General features: G+C 32.5%; 1 protein-coding gene across 4 annotated transcripts in view; it reads left to right on the top strand.

Moving 5' to 3' along the window:
• Positions 1-15,516, top strand: part of Agmo (alkylglycerol monooxygenase) — a 366,628-nt gene that overhangs the window by 151,511 nt on the left and 199,601 nt on the right. For all 4 annotated transcript variants that reach the window (XM_047562969.1, XM_047562967.1, XM_047562968.1 and 1 more), the window contains exon 6: positions 14,332-14,398. In XM_047562969.1, the coding sequence (XP_047418925.1) occupies positions 14,332-14,398 (67 nt within the window). The remainder of the gene's footprint in view (positions 1-14,331; positions 14,399-15,516) is intronic.

Genomic DNA, 15,516 nt, shown 5'->3' with positions numbered 1-15,516 from the left:
CTTTACGCCATGTACAAACAGAGAAACAACATGTATCCCATTTGTTTACAATAAAATTTAAAAAAAAACAAAAAAAAAACAAAACAAAACAAAGCAGCAGAACTCAAAAAAAAAAAAAAAAAACAGGTCCAGTCAGATATTTTATGTGGGAGCATATTTGCCACAGACTTAAACAGTAAAGTTCAATAAAAACTATAATGTAGGAGAACTACAGGGATGCAATGTGCAATCCCACTCCTCAGTTTAAACCCAAAGGACTTAAAATCAACATACTACAGTGATGAGCCACATCAATGTTTACAGCAGTTTAATTCACAATAGCCAGACTGTGGAACCAACCCAGATGCCCCTCAACAGCTGAATGGATAAAGACAATGTGGTATATGTACACCATGCAATATTACTCAACCTTAAAGAATGAAGTTAAGGTATTTGTGGGTAAATGGATGGAGCTGGAGAATATGATGCTTTGCAAAATAAGCCAATCCCAAAAACCCAAAGACCGAATGTCTCTGATATACAAATGCTAATTCAAAATGGGGTCAGGGAGCTAGGGAAAAACAAAGTACTTTGGATTAAGCAGAGGGGAGGAGAGGAGGTGTGGGGTAGGAAGGATAGTAGAATGGATCAGACATTATTACCCTATATACATATATGATTATATGACCAGTGTGATTCTACATCATGTACAACTGCAAGAATGAGAAGTTAAGACTCCATTTATGAATGATGTGTCAAAATGAATTTTACTATCATGTATAACTAACTAGAAGAAATGAAAGAATAAAAAAATTTTTAAAAATTTTTAAAAAGTGTTGCTCTATAGTAGCAAAACCAATAGTATGGTAGCAGCATAGGCAGAAATGTAGGCAAAATGACTCCTAAGGACACAACCAATAGAGCATTTTGATTACTATCCTTCCCAAATGAGTTTCCTAAATGTTTGCGAGTGTTTATCTAGTCTCCAAAATCTTAGTGTCTACTCAAAACATGGTCATGTGTAAAGATTTTTTTAAGTAGTTGTATCATTTTATCATTTTAATACTTTCAAGGAAAATACATATTTGTGACATGAATTTTAATGTATAGTTACAGAGAAACATGTTTAGTTTATCTTATTTCTGTAGTTATTAGTTTGCCCTTTGTGTAGGTGAGAAAGGTATTGCATTCATTAAGTCAGCAAATATTTTTCATCAATAAATATTTACTTTGTGTAAAGATAGGTGAGACATGGGAAGAAGTTCTTGACTATTTTACATGCTATGGTTATGAAAACTTAAATTTGAATATTAGAAGCACTCAAATAATTCCCTCATTATTTTTTGATCAAGATAAACTACAAATAACAATACCATTATTATAATGTAAACTGTATCTTTCCCTTTGTCATTTCTGGTGTTAATTTTCTTGAGTTGAAATCCTGCCTCCCTTTGCTACTCTGAATATGTACTTGTAGTTTTCTTTACCTTCCTGTATCTCAGTTTCCTAATACGTAAAATAAGCCATCACAATATATAGCATTAAGGATTAAAAATGATGGTTTATGCTCCAGTCTAACAATTAGAATAGTGCTTGACATATAGAAAGTACAAACAAACATTTTCAGCATTATTTGTTATTTTTTTCTTATAATAATTATCTTTTTAATTTTTTAAAATTTATTTTTAGGCTGCATTTTGATTCACTGTGCACAAATGGGGTACAACTTTGCATTTCTATGGTTGCCCACAATGTAGATTCATACCATTCATGTAATCATGAATAGGGTAATGATGTTTGTCTCATTCCACCATCTTTCATACCCCCTGTTATTTTTTTGAAAACTAGATATCTATTTTATTGTATGCAGTTTATTAACCATTTCTAGCCACCATCATGATTATTTACATACATTTTGTGGCATAATTGCAGCCTGTATTTTAATAGAAATTACTCAATAAAAATAAAGTAGGACTTGAAACTTAAAAATAATCAATGTGCAAATTTACTTGAGAAAAATATGTATGTAAATATGGGTGTGAGATTATGATAATGAAGTGCAATGTTTAGTATTGTTTTCCTAATTTAGAAACTGATTAATATACAAACTATGAAATTTGACAAATTAAATACTTCATTAAATATTTCAATTATATCCTTCAGACATTTATTCAGTATCTGTTGCATTCCTAGTCTTATATATATTAACAAGGACATAAGGGATTGAAGGGTAGAATAATGAACTATAATATTCTCCATACAGGAAAAGTTGTTGATAATTGAGGGGTGTACAAAACCAAAAACCTAAATCCAAAAGCAGATCTGAAGTTTAGGAGAACAGTTGCTCTCATTTCATGCCAAGAATTCTGTTACATGTAGTTGTCATTGTTGACAGGTCCCAGGAAATATTTGATGAGATGCCATTTGTATTTTTCTACTTATTTTAGTTCATGCAGCATATAGTTGTCTAGCACTCACATTTTTCAGAAAGCATCTTAAGTATTTCAACATATGTGACCTCCCTATGTCTTTATTACAGCTCTTTGGAATGGGTAGTAATACTACCTTCAATTGATTATACTAAGTAGCTTGCCCTGGGTTACATGATCGGTAAGTGTCATAGTGGGATTTTCCTGCAGGAAAAGTAGTCAGATTCTAGATATCTTGCTCTCATCCCTTACACCACGCTGCTTCCCTCCAGATAGCACATCTCAGGTCTTAACATTGTTACAAAATACCCACCATGTTAACCATCCAGTATGTGCCAAGTAAAAAAATTCACTTAATTCCCACAGAATAATTTGAAACACTAAAGATGAATCCAACTCTTATGGGTTATAAATAATGAATTTAAGTTCACATTATTTCAATAATGGGCCTTTAATTTAAGAGTATATATAGTCATTCATACTGCAGAAAGTTTTTCATTAAATGTAGTAGAACAACTTTCAGAAAAATAGAATTTTTATATTCACCAAACTCTATATGCAAACACTATCATTTTTAAAAAACTAAGAATATTGATATTCTGTGATTTATTTAATGTAACAATAGTTGGCCTCAGAGATGACTTTTTGAGCTTTACTCCTCTTGCACACTTACTCTTTAAGCAATATATTTATCTGGTTGCATTTCAGTATATCACAATGAATGAAATACAGTAGAGTGAAAAGATCAAGGCCATTGATTAAGACAGAGCTCAGTTTTGATCCCACTGTACCAAACAACTATGTGTCCTTTGTACACACCTGTTGCTCCTCCTTAAAATCTAACCTATTTTCAGAAGCCAGTCCTGGTGCAAATCCTTTGATAATGTTCTGTTGTTTATTGAATAAAGACAAAATTTCTTGCAGTTATATATTCTTTATATGCTGTATTCAATGACAACACACCTAAAACTACATCTCCTGTTCCATTCCATTAATTTTCATTCTGTAACTGAACTGCATTTATTTGTGTTAATAATTTATATTAAAATACAGATCACATTAAAATTATGTCACAAAATATACACAAATAGTCATAATGATGTCTAAAAATGGGTAGTAAATTAAATATAATAAGCAAAACATCTACTTTGCAAATAGATAATTACAGCAAATAATACTAGCAGATTTTTTTTTACTTTCTTTGTGTCAAGCAGCATTCTAATTGTTAGACTGAAACATAAACTAGACCCATCTCAAATTCCTTCACTCCATAAACTGTTTCCTCTATTAAAAGCAAACCCCTACAAAGCTCAGTCCATGTGTAAATCCTTGTCCTGAGTATTTTACATACACAGTGGACTCTCTGTATCCTTGGGTTCTGCATTCATGATTCAACAGTCCAAGTATCAAAAATAATTGGAAAAAGTATTATAGTCAAACTGAACACTTAAAGATTTATCTTTCTTGTCAGCATGCCCTAAATAATACAGTATCACAACTATTTACATAGAACTTATACTGCATTAGATACTATAAGAAAACAATAGAAGATTTTAGAGATTTAGTATACAGGAGGGTGTGCATAGGTTATATGCAAATACTACACCATTTTAATTAAGGACCTTGAGCATTCACATATTTGGGTATTTGAAAGGGGAAGTACTGAAACCAATTCCCCAGATTTAATTTTCATACAATTGTCCCATTTGAAGTGAGGAATCAAGTAATAGAAGTTACATAAATTGCCTAATGTTACAGCTAGTTAATTGGAGATCTGTGATTTAAAGCGTGATAGGCGATTATTTCCCCCCTTCTCTGAAATCCTGTGTCATTGATTTTATTTTTAGAGGTAGAGCGTCTATACATTCCAATTTGCCTGAATCTGCCCTGTTGTATTCCTGTTTTTCTGCCTTGATGAATTATAGGACATCCTTTCACTCTCTTAAAACATTGTATACCTGTAGAGTTTTCCCCTGAAGTATTTCTTTAATGTCTCTTAATCTTTCCATTTTTACTGTCCCAACTTTATACACCTTCATTGACTATGTGGGTGTTAAAACATAAGTCTCTTTGTTTTCTAATCCTTCATACTCTTTCCTCTTCTATATATTTTCAGATAGCAACTGAGATGTTTCTAGAACCCAAACAATATAGGGTACTCACATCATGAGATCACAACAACAATGAAAATTATCAAACCTTTTTTCTATTGCCACCAAGATAAAATCCATAGCTTTAAATTTCTGAATAGATTTGTTTAAACCATGAACCTTGCTGACTTATACCTATCCCATGTGTCAACCAGTTCAGCTAAACTGTACTTCTGTTTGCTCCCTAAGTAGAATGAACACATGGGTATTCTCTGTGTTTGCACTTCCTTTCTGTGTGAGTACCTTATTCCAAACACTCTTCATGATGCAACTCAGGCACCACTTCCTCTGGAATTTTTTTTCACCTCCTAGTACACTTTTCTTTATTCTATCTCTATGCTTATTTCCATTTGAACATTTTTAGTAAAGGATTCAGAGTATATACTATGTTGGGGGACAAATATGAGATAAATGAATGAGTTCCTACATATGGGAAGCATCTAACCAGTAGTAGTGAAGTTTAATTTTTACCCAAATCTTCTGTATTTGTTCTTCAACTCTAAGTTTTACTCAGTATTCTCCAGGTGACTTTATGTCAAAAATGTACCTTTATTGTGTGTGTGTGTGTGTGTGTGTGTGTGTGTGTTTGCAAACAAAATATTTAAATAGAATCTGTAAAAGTATTTAATATTTTTATTTTAAAACAATTTAAGTAAAATGAAAGTATTTAAATAATATCTATAAAGTATTTAAATATTATTTAATAATATTAGAGTATTTAAATAATAACATCTATTACTGATATTATTTTTAGTGTCAAGTGCTAATAACTTCATTGTGTTATCCATGTGTGTTTATATATTTGTACTTATATTTTTGTCTGAAATATATTTATTCCATATCTCCCCTAATAGAGTATGTTTTTCAGGCTTATGATGACATAGTATGAACTTAAGGGAATTTGGTGAAATAGCAAATTATATTCCAAAATGTATGCTTTGGAAAATGCTTATTCAGCAGGAGTCAAAGATTTATTACATTATCATGACTAAATGAAATTGACCTTTGCCCAATATATCCTATTCATGTACAAATTTCTAGTGTTTATACAAATGTAACTCTATATAATACCAGGCAAAAAAGTCTTTGAGTCTTCTGACCTGAATTGACACTTTTTATGATTAATATTTTGAGGATCACATACTGCTTAGAGAATCTGTTGAGTCCTTGGGATTCTTTCCCAATAGTAAAAAATATAACAAAATTTTGAAAGTTTTCTTGAGCTTCCAAGCTCATCCAAGGACTGTCTACAAATTCGTAGATTTCCATTTTTAAGTGCCTGTTGTGAAAGGATTGGGATTTGAGCTTGTGAATTTGCATATTGAACAAGAACCCCAAGAGATTAGGCTGAACACTGATATGATGAAGTATGACTATCATGCATACGGAGTTGACAGTAAAATTTTGAGGGCAAGGACGTGGTCTATGTTTTATGTTCCTTCGTTTCCCCAATTGCCATAAGTAAACATCTTTTAAAGGAATGAATGAATGAAAGGACTGATTGTGTTAACTACATTCTTTACAATACATGTATGTGATAGGTGATAGGGCAGAGGGAACAAGAAGAAAGTATTGACAGCAGACTTTCATCAAAGATTTATTGATTAAAAAAAAAATTCCAAGGGTCCAGGGAGAAGGGATAGTAAAATAGTGTATTTTTAGGAGAGAAATTATACCAGTGGAAATAACAGGCCAAAGAGACTTAATATATACAGGTATTTGCATATTCTAATCTACTGATGGAAAACATATTTTTTAATATTTGTCTTCAAAGGTTTAGTATCTGTGAATATTTTGAACGACCCAAAATTTGTAATGTGTGACAATGAAGAGATTTGGTATCTGAAAATGGAAACTGAAGAGGACATGCATATATGCTTTGTTTACTAGAATATCTAGTGCTTAGACAATACTTGGCATGAGGTTAATAATTCATTAATATTTGTTGACTAATAAACATGCAAATCACACATTAAACTGGTAATATGATGATTATAACCGTCACAATATAATGAGTTTTAGAATGAGTCTAAAGTATGGGCATGTATTATAGATTACTTGAACTGGATTGTTAAACATGGACTACTTCTCAGTTGCTTTCTTTAATATAGAGTTAATATTATTTAAAATAATATGCATCCCTTTCTTTTTGGCTGCCCAAATGGATAAATATAAAATGATGTGACAAAAGAATGAAATTTTATATGGTTATGATTATGAATGTTTTCAGTTCTCTTTCTGTCAATTAAATTGGTGTTAAAAATAAGTCACTTGGAATCCACCTCTCTTTGAAGGAACATGTTTAGCATTTTCTTGTATTTATTTTTCCAAAAGAAACCAAAGTGTTATTTAAAATGTACGCTAAAACAAATTTGATCAAATGCTAACTTGTACAGCTCTTATCCTCTTGTTTGAAGAATAATGTAATCATCAGTGACAAGACTCAGCCTTCCAGATAATTTGTTATAAACCCAGTCCTTTAAAACTGTTGTTTATTGTATAAACATAGCCTATTCCCAGTCTTTGTTAAAACCAAGCCTTTAGCTCCTTAACCCTGTGGTGTGGATTCATCAGAACTTTACTCCCTATGAAGCTCTTTATGATCCCAACAGTCTTGATTCCCCCAGATTGTTTCATTTCCAAACTATAAATATTGTTTTTTCACTCCTTGCTGTGGAAATTCAGCTACCTCCATATTACATGCTTACTGAAGTAGAAAACTGCCTAATCAGGTAGGAAAACATTTGGCTGTGAATAAATCAGCATTTGTTGAGTTTTTCAAAGTGTGAAACTAGGCAGACAAGCACATATCCTAGGAGCTCTGCTTTCTCCTACTTCCCTGTAGAGAAATCAGGGGCCAAAATGGCCGCCTCTGCCATCTGTCTAAACACTTGAGTGTGTTGTCTTGAATTAACATAGCAGAACTAGTGGGGGATGTAATTAAGATTTTATTTTTACATTTCATCACCAGATGCTCTACAACATAAAGTCATCCATAAATATTCAAATTGATTAAGCTTTTAACAAAGAAAACAATGTTAAAGATCAACTAATTTAGCACAAGAAATAAAATTATTTTAATATGTGGACTTACTAGTGTTCATGGATTTTATACTTTTTTGTCAAAACTTTAAATGAGAATTTTTATTATATATAAATATATATAATATATATCTATATATATTATATATTATACAATATATATCAATATATATATCTATATATTTAAAGAACGAAAGTTTACATCATCAATCCTCTAAGAAACAGCTAAATTGCCTAATATTAAACTGTAATTTCCTTTGTTGAACTTTGTGACCTTGCAAAAAATATTAGAACAGTATCAAAGAAGTTAAAGAACTTCTGAATTTTCTGAAAAGTTTTCCAAGAACAGTCATTTGGGCTACTTGCAAAGATGTACTACAGGGAGATGAAAAACAAAATCAAAAAACAATAACCCAAAAGAGCATGTATCTTTACTACAACATAATTTTCAGCTTGAGATTTGGAAAAGGAACACAATATGCTTCTTATTGGATAATTTGTGTGTCAATTATAAATTAGAATTAATTATAAATTTAACTCTCTCTACTATGCAATAATAGAGTTTTTCATTGAATGATTTTCTCATTGGCCCCAAGAGCAAACAAAATTACTTGAAAAACTACCTTTTTTTTAGTAATACCTTTATTCTGAAATAGTTATAACTTTCCTTTGAATACTCTACTAGAGTATAAATAACCTTCCTTTGGGCAGTGACTATGACTTTATTTCATTTTGCTTCTGACACCTAGTAAATTCTCTAGATAGTCAATAAATGTTTGTGGAATGAATGTGCTGACTGAGGAGAGACTTCTTGCTCTGTTGATTATGCAAATAGCTTTTAATAACAGATTTTGATAAGATTTAAAATACATAATTTAATGTTCTGATTATTTCTAGTGTTAATAAAAAATCCTTATTGATAGCTTATTGCTTAAAATAGTAGTTCTTTGGAATTTGAGGATATATTTAGATTTAACATGTATGATAACTATATTTATGAATGATAAATATATTTATATTAATATTTATGTTCTTCAGAGTTTCTCTCTATAAATGGGACAAAATATAGGTATATATTATTGAAATGGCATAGAAATATTTACAATGAACTATACAAATGATCCTTGAAAGTAAAATGAATCTGACTTAGCTTTTCTATGTTCATATATGAATATACCAACAGTGAAATGCCTCATCATGTACAGCCACAAGAATGGGATCCTAATTAGTATGTTACACTCTATGTATATATAATATGTCAAAATATATTCTGCTATAATGTATATCTGTAATGGTTTGGATGTGAGGCATCCCCCCAAAAGTTCAAGTGTGAGACAGTGCAAGGAAGTTCAGAGAAGAAATGATTGGGTTGTAAGAGTCTTAACCCAATCAGTGAATCAATCCCCTGATAGGGATTATCTTAGTGGTAGGGTGTGGCTGGAGGAGGTGGGAATTGGGGGATGGCTTTGGGCATGCATTTGAATCTGGAGAGTGGACTCTGTGCTTCTGGATCACAATGTGAGCTGCTTCCCTCTGCCACATTCTTCCGCCATGATGTTTCTGCCTCACCTGGAGCTCTGGAAAATGTAGTGAGTCTTCTATGGACTAAGACCATAAAATAACTTTTCTTCCTTTAAAATTCTTCTGGTCAGATCTTTTAGTCACAGCAATGTAAAAGTTGACTAAAACAATATCTGCAAAGAACAAATAAATTTCAGAAATAAATATGTTCAACCACTCACTTTTCAAAAGTTATGCATGAGCTTGTAGTAAATGATAAATATCTTTCCAAGGAAAAGATTCTCTACATTTTTATGCATGCACACAACATGTTTAAATAAATAGTTATATAAATAGTTGAATTAGATGAATAAAAGAAGAAAACAGGAGAGAGAAACAAAGAAGAATGAAGAAGAGAAAAAGGAAGAGGAGGAGAGGAAGTGGGAGGATTGGCCAAGGAAAAGTCATCTAATCATGGTTTAACTATTTGTCCACTTAATCTTATTTTAGGCTTGCACAGAATCTTATCACTGTTGTTTTCCTGAGATGATTTGAAATTTTGAACTGTTCTTCAAGCATATCCTTCTCAGTTAAATTCTATATGACAATTATTTTTATGTTAGATGATAAATGTATCAGGAACTGACTTAGTATTTCCCTTACATACTGACTGCACTGAAACAAGGAGACCCACAGTGGTATGGAACTTTATGGAACATGCATGATGCTATAAAGAAAGTCTTGACTGGTTGTAGTCAGTGTCACCAGTGTCATCACTTTAACCTGTGCTCATTTGAACTCAGGCATTTTTTCCTGCTGTGGAGATTTCATTTCACTTCACCCTCAACCCAGTCACACCTCAGCACTCATCATATTGTTTGCACTTTCACTTTTATAATAAGAATTCCAGTAAAACACGTGCATCTCAGGACGTATTGCCCTAATTTGATTTTTCCCTCTCAGATGGGAAACATGAATATTTGTAAGAATCTCTTATTTAGGATTTAACTTTACAATTAACTATAGACTCATAACTTCTTTCTAAAAGTAAGTGTTTGTAAATACTGATATGACTTTTCAACAACATATTTTAGTATTTTTAGTATCCATTAGCAAGATGGAGAAAAGAAAGGATAGAAATATTATGTGATAGTTCCAATATTCTAAATTTGAGAATAGAATTGAGTCTCACATTTTGTTTGGATTGGGAAAGTCTCTTCTCCAACCTCAATTGTCAGAGGGAGGTGAGACAACACGATTTTTGAGCAAATTTAACAACTGTAATAATTTGCCTTGAATTATCTGAATACTTCCATTGAAAGCATGTCTTGATTTCTAACTCAATCACTGGTTAATTGCTTTCATACTCCTGTTCAGTTTCAAAGATCTAGACCAATGTCCTAATCAAAAGAATCCTTTAAACTAACTCAAAATTACATAGAATGGAATAAGTTAATTGCTTAAGAAATAATTTACAAAAGTACACTTATTTTGAATAACTAATTTGAGGTTTTATAGAGTTCTAGTATAAATGATTTTTTTTTCAATTTAAATTAGAGCTGTCCTACAGAAGCATGTTTTTCCAGATAGGGTAGGATTGTGAGAATGTGCCTGAGAATATATCATGGGGAAAAAAAAAATTACAATCAAAATTGATAATAGGCATTTAATAAAGTATTTACCAAATGTACGTATTTTTTCAATTTCCATAGAAAAATTATACTAGACTGATCACCCAGATACAATGGGTATTTTGTTAATCTTTTAGGTCTCTTCTGTCCTTCAACTCAAATATGAGTGAAGGGTGGGTGGGCTTGCAAGAACTCTCAGAGAAATTTCAAAATCATCTGTGAAATGGAAATTCTCTTTTCTGTCTCCTATCAGTTAAACTGAAGCCCCCACAATATTGTACTCAGAAAATATAAAGATAATGCCAGTATTCACCAGGCAATGATCACCAGAATTCAACTATGCCACTGTCCTCTGCATTGTAAAAAGCACGGGGTAGTTTAGAAGTTAAAATTCCTAGGTTCTTTGTAAATACTTCAAATCCTTTTAACTAATATGTAGTGAAAAGCATTAAGTTTTAATTTTCTATTAAAGTTATAAAAAATAAAATTACATGGATGGAAAATTATTATGTATATTAAGAGTAATATGATAGAAAATTTCTTGAAATGAAGTTGAAAAAACTTTAGCCCTTATTCCAAGCTGTTATAACTTAGATAGTAATTTAACCTTTCTGAGTTTCAGTTTTATACTTTTTTCAAAGAATTTTGGATTATATTATGTTGAAGATCCCTATATATTCTAAAAGTCCATAATTTAAATAAATTCCCCATCTAAATCTAATAAAGACAAATAACTTTTTTTTTCTGAAAAAGAAGAATAACTGCAATTATTCCCAGAACAACATTTTCAGGAAGTGAATTCAAGCTAGATGTGGTTGAATAACTAAATGGCTGAATTTGCAAAAGTGGGCGATAATTAAATTGTTACGCTCAACCCTTATTAAATATTAATGAATTCTTCATGACTTTGAATCAGAAGGGTTTTCTACATGAGGGCTTCTGACCCAGCTCTCTGAATGATGAATCATATCCCCCTCTGAGGTGGTCTTCCCAAGCTCCAAGGTACTCATAGGACCTACCAGGAAATTTAACTGTGGTTAACTGTGTTATACTTGGCTTTAAACAAAAAATGGAGAGGGCGGGGGGACTTTTAATATTGATATCACAGAACAAAACTCAGCCAAGACTCTAGTCATCTGAATGCACTCACCATTTGTGTGGCTTTGAATCTGGCTGCACACATGCCAGGACCAAGGATCAGAGCTGCATCTGGGTAGCAGGAGCTGGCCAGCTAGGCTGTCCACCCCCTTTTGTTGTTTGTTTTTGTAACACATGTTAGGCACCAAAGAGACAAACAAGGGTAAAATGGTTCTCTCCTTTTCCATCTGGTTGTCTGCCAGAGATACACAGTCCAACCAAAGCATCAGATTTCAGTCACTGCCGAGGAACCCCACTTTCTTGTTCTCTGTACACTACCATTCTTCTTTACAAATATTATTCCACCAACACAGAGTAATACAATAAAATAAAGGATTGTTTCTACATAACCCCTTCCCAATTCCCAGTCATTAATACAGTATTTGTGAGATACTATGTTTTTGCCTTATTTCATAGGAAGAGTCTGAAATGAGATATATATTCACAATATTTTGAACTATTGAAATTTTAAACATACAGATAGTTTTTGGTGTACAAAAGAGTTCTGTCCTATGAATTAGTCAAAAAGTCTGTTGTTTGAGCTCTGAATACATTTCTCATAGAAATAACTTTAAAATGAGTGAATTAGACTCCAGGTTAGAAAAAAAAAGAGAGAGAGAGAGAGAGAGAGAGAATTCTGACCATTACATAATAGAAACAGAAACGCTTAGAAGTTGGGCAGCTGAGCAGGAGGCCAAGATTACCTTTTTCAGTCCTGTGAACAGTGAGCTAATAAGGACATATTGGTGGCCCCTGTGCATTTGAAGAATTCGAAGGATACAAGCTACTCTACAGCAGGATTGTCACAGCTTCCATTTTGAGATGATATAGAAATTCACAACTAAGGACAGTGTGGCCACCTTAACCTGATGACATTTACAGAACAATTGTAAATTGGGTGTTTTAAAGTAAGAACTTGCCCAAAATAATTAAACCCAGGTAGATAAAGAGTTTCGATTTAGAGGAATGTTTGAAACTTTGGAGATCTAGGAATACTTTCAATTGGTTTTGTGAACATTATAGTATATTAAAATAGTATAATTTATTTTGTTTAAATTTTTATCTCAAAAATTTTCAAACACTCATAAAAACAGAAAAACAGAATGAATTTATGTCTCTTTTGCTCCTGTTCACAAATCAAGACTGCTTCATTTGCATAAACTATCCTTTTCTCTTTTACATTTTCATTGTCAAAATATTTTGAAGAAAATTTGGATCTCATGTTATGTATCCCCCAGTTACACAACTCTTAAAAGCAATTGCATTTTCATGCATAATGACAATCCCATTTTAACTCCAAATAAAAACTTTTTATCATCTACTATTCTATCTATAATAAAATTTTCCCATTGCTTAAAATATTTTTTATGTGTAATTTGTTCAAATGGGTATTCAAACAAGGTCCACATATTACTTTTGGTTCTTTTAAACAGGACCATCTCCTTATTTTTACCCCTGTACTTGACTTGTGACCAATTTCACAAAAGTGTAATGTTGGTCAGTGGTTATTTCTTCCCCTTAAACATCACCTAATTTTTTCCTGTTGTCCTCAAAAGTCATTTAAATGGAAAATAATTCTAATGGTATGCTATTTCTTGAAATACTATAACAACAAATTGATTTGTCATTGTCCAATATTAATCATATAACATACCAAGTGTCTTACAGTTAGCTTGCTGTTTGTTTTTAAGGGCATCTACCTGTTTCCTATTGTCCTCATGATTTTTGGACTGTGAAATAGGGGATTCGTACTAAGAAATAAATGTTGAGAGACCTTTAAAGAGTAAGGGTCCAGATCTTGTTGTAAGTAACTTGACCTGCAACCAAATATCCATTTAAATATTTGACTATGAATTACTGTAAGATGGAATTGTGGAAGGTGCATCTACAGGTAAGAAACTGTTCAGGATTCCACTTAAGTAAGCATGATCACCCTAACGCAATGGGTAATTACCAGAATAGAAAGCTGTAGTTAGATGATTCATTATAGGCAGAACCAACCCAGTGATGTTTTGCTAATGTAAATAAAGACATAGCTGAAAAGTGAAAAAGTAGCATGAAACTTGAAGTGTTCCTTGGCAATAGTGGTACGTAAATACAGTAACCTTTGTAATCCCCAGAATCATGTCTTATCTATTTTATGTCATTCCACGTTAAAGGTGAGGAAACTGAGGGTTAAAATCTAAGCTATTCCTCCAAGATCACAGAGTAAGAAGTGAAGGATTTGGGAACTGAACTGAGGTAGTCTTACTCTTCACCATGCTACTGTACTGCCTCTGGAATGGAGCTGTACAATCATTAGTCACCTGATTGAATGCCTGGTGACCGAGAGACTTCTTCCTACTCTCTGATGCCAGCCTCAAAACTTGCCACATCTCATAACCTGGGAGGGTTTTAAATGTATTTATATATTATATACTCAATAATAACTGTATGTGAAAATATTCCTTTTGTTTTAAACAGCTCATCAATAACCTTGGTCCTTTGGAACTGATTCTTAATACTCCTAGTCATCATAGGGTTCATCATGGTAAGGAAGTTCTATTTCTTCTTTCTTTTCTCTTTATTTCTTTAAAGATTCTAGAATTGTTATTTTGTCTTTCTTCATTTCATCTAAATCTCCCATATAATCAGCATACATTGTCTAATATGTATAATTTCTTCCATTATACCTGGATCAGTTTTGGCTTTGAATCATGGTCTGGTGGGGGTGACACTTTCTCCATCTGGCTCCTGGATTTCCCTTTTTACTATATCTCAGTCTCCTTGTAGTGGAAAAATGTGTTATTCAACTGAGGAGATAACATTGTATGTACTGAAGCAGTCTCTTGAAGCTCAATTCTGAGGGATTTTCTTGTCTACAACCAGAGTCCTTGGTCTTGAAAGCTGTTGGGAATTGTACAGAGCCTAATAAACCACACTTCTCTCTCTCCTGCTGAAGTCCTATACACAAACTTAACAAAAGCTTCATTTACCAGAGGAGCAAATCCCATGTGACTAGTGTTTAGAAATAACAACTTAAGTGATAATAGAAATGTTTACATTTGTGCATCATGAGAACTATAAAGAATGTGCATATCAGCACTAATTGTGATAGAAAAAAAAGAAAAATAATTCAAATGTCTATGCAGTACAATTATAGAAAATTCATATTTAGCAATAAAAATGTCTGAATAATTGCTATACTTAATGGCATGAATAAATCTCACAAACATAATGTTGAGAAAAGGAAGCCAAAAATAAAAGAATAAATATGAAGCTTTGTTTTTATGCCTCCAGGTTTCATAGGAGCACTGCAGTTCTTCCTTCTCAAGGGAGGCACATCCCTCCTCCAAACCAGGGAACAGAGCAGCACAAGCTCCCGGAGGCATAGGCAAAAATGTGTCAGACTCTTCCAAATCCCATAGTCAACCCCATCCCCAAAGAAGAGTTAGTGAGGCAGAGGTCAAGAGCTATTCTTGCAGTTTCCTCCACATAGAAGGAAAAGTGAGGAGAGGAAAAGAAGAAGTCTACATTTAAAAACAAATATCTACTAGTTTCCTTTGTTTGACTTCAATTTCTTCCTTCTATTGCTTTCTATCAGGGGGTTTCTCAATCTCACCATGGTGGACAACTTGGGATCGATATTTGGTTGGCAGGTATTTTGTG

This window comes from Sciurus carolinensis, chromosome 8, assembly GCF_902686445.1.
Source record: "Sciurus carolinensis chromosome 8, mSciCar1.2, whole genome shotgun sequence".
Classification (NCBI taxonomy): Eukaryota; Metazoa; Chordata; class Mammalia; order Rodentia; family Sciuridae; genus Sciurus; species Sciurus carolinensis.
Note: the sequence above shows the minus strand (reverse complement) of the source record. Positions and strands in the feature narration are given on the sequence as shown.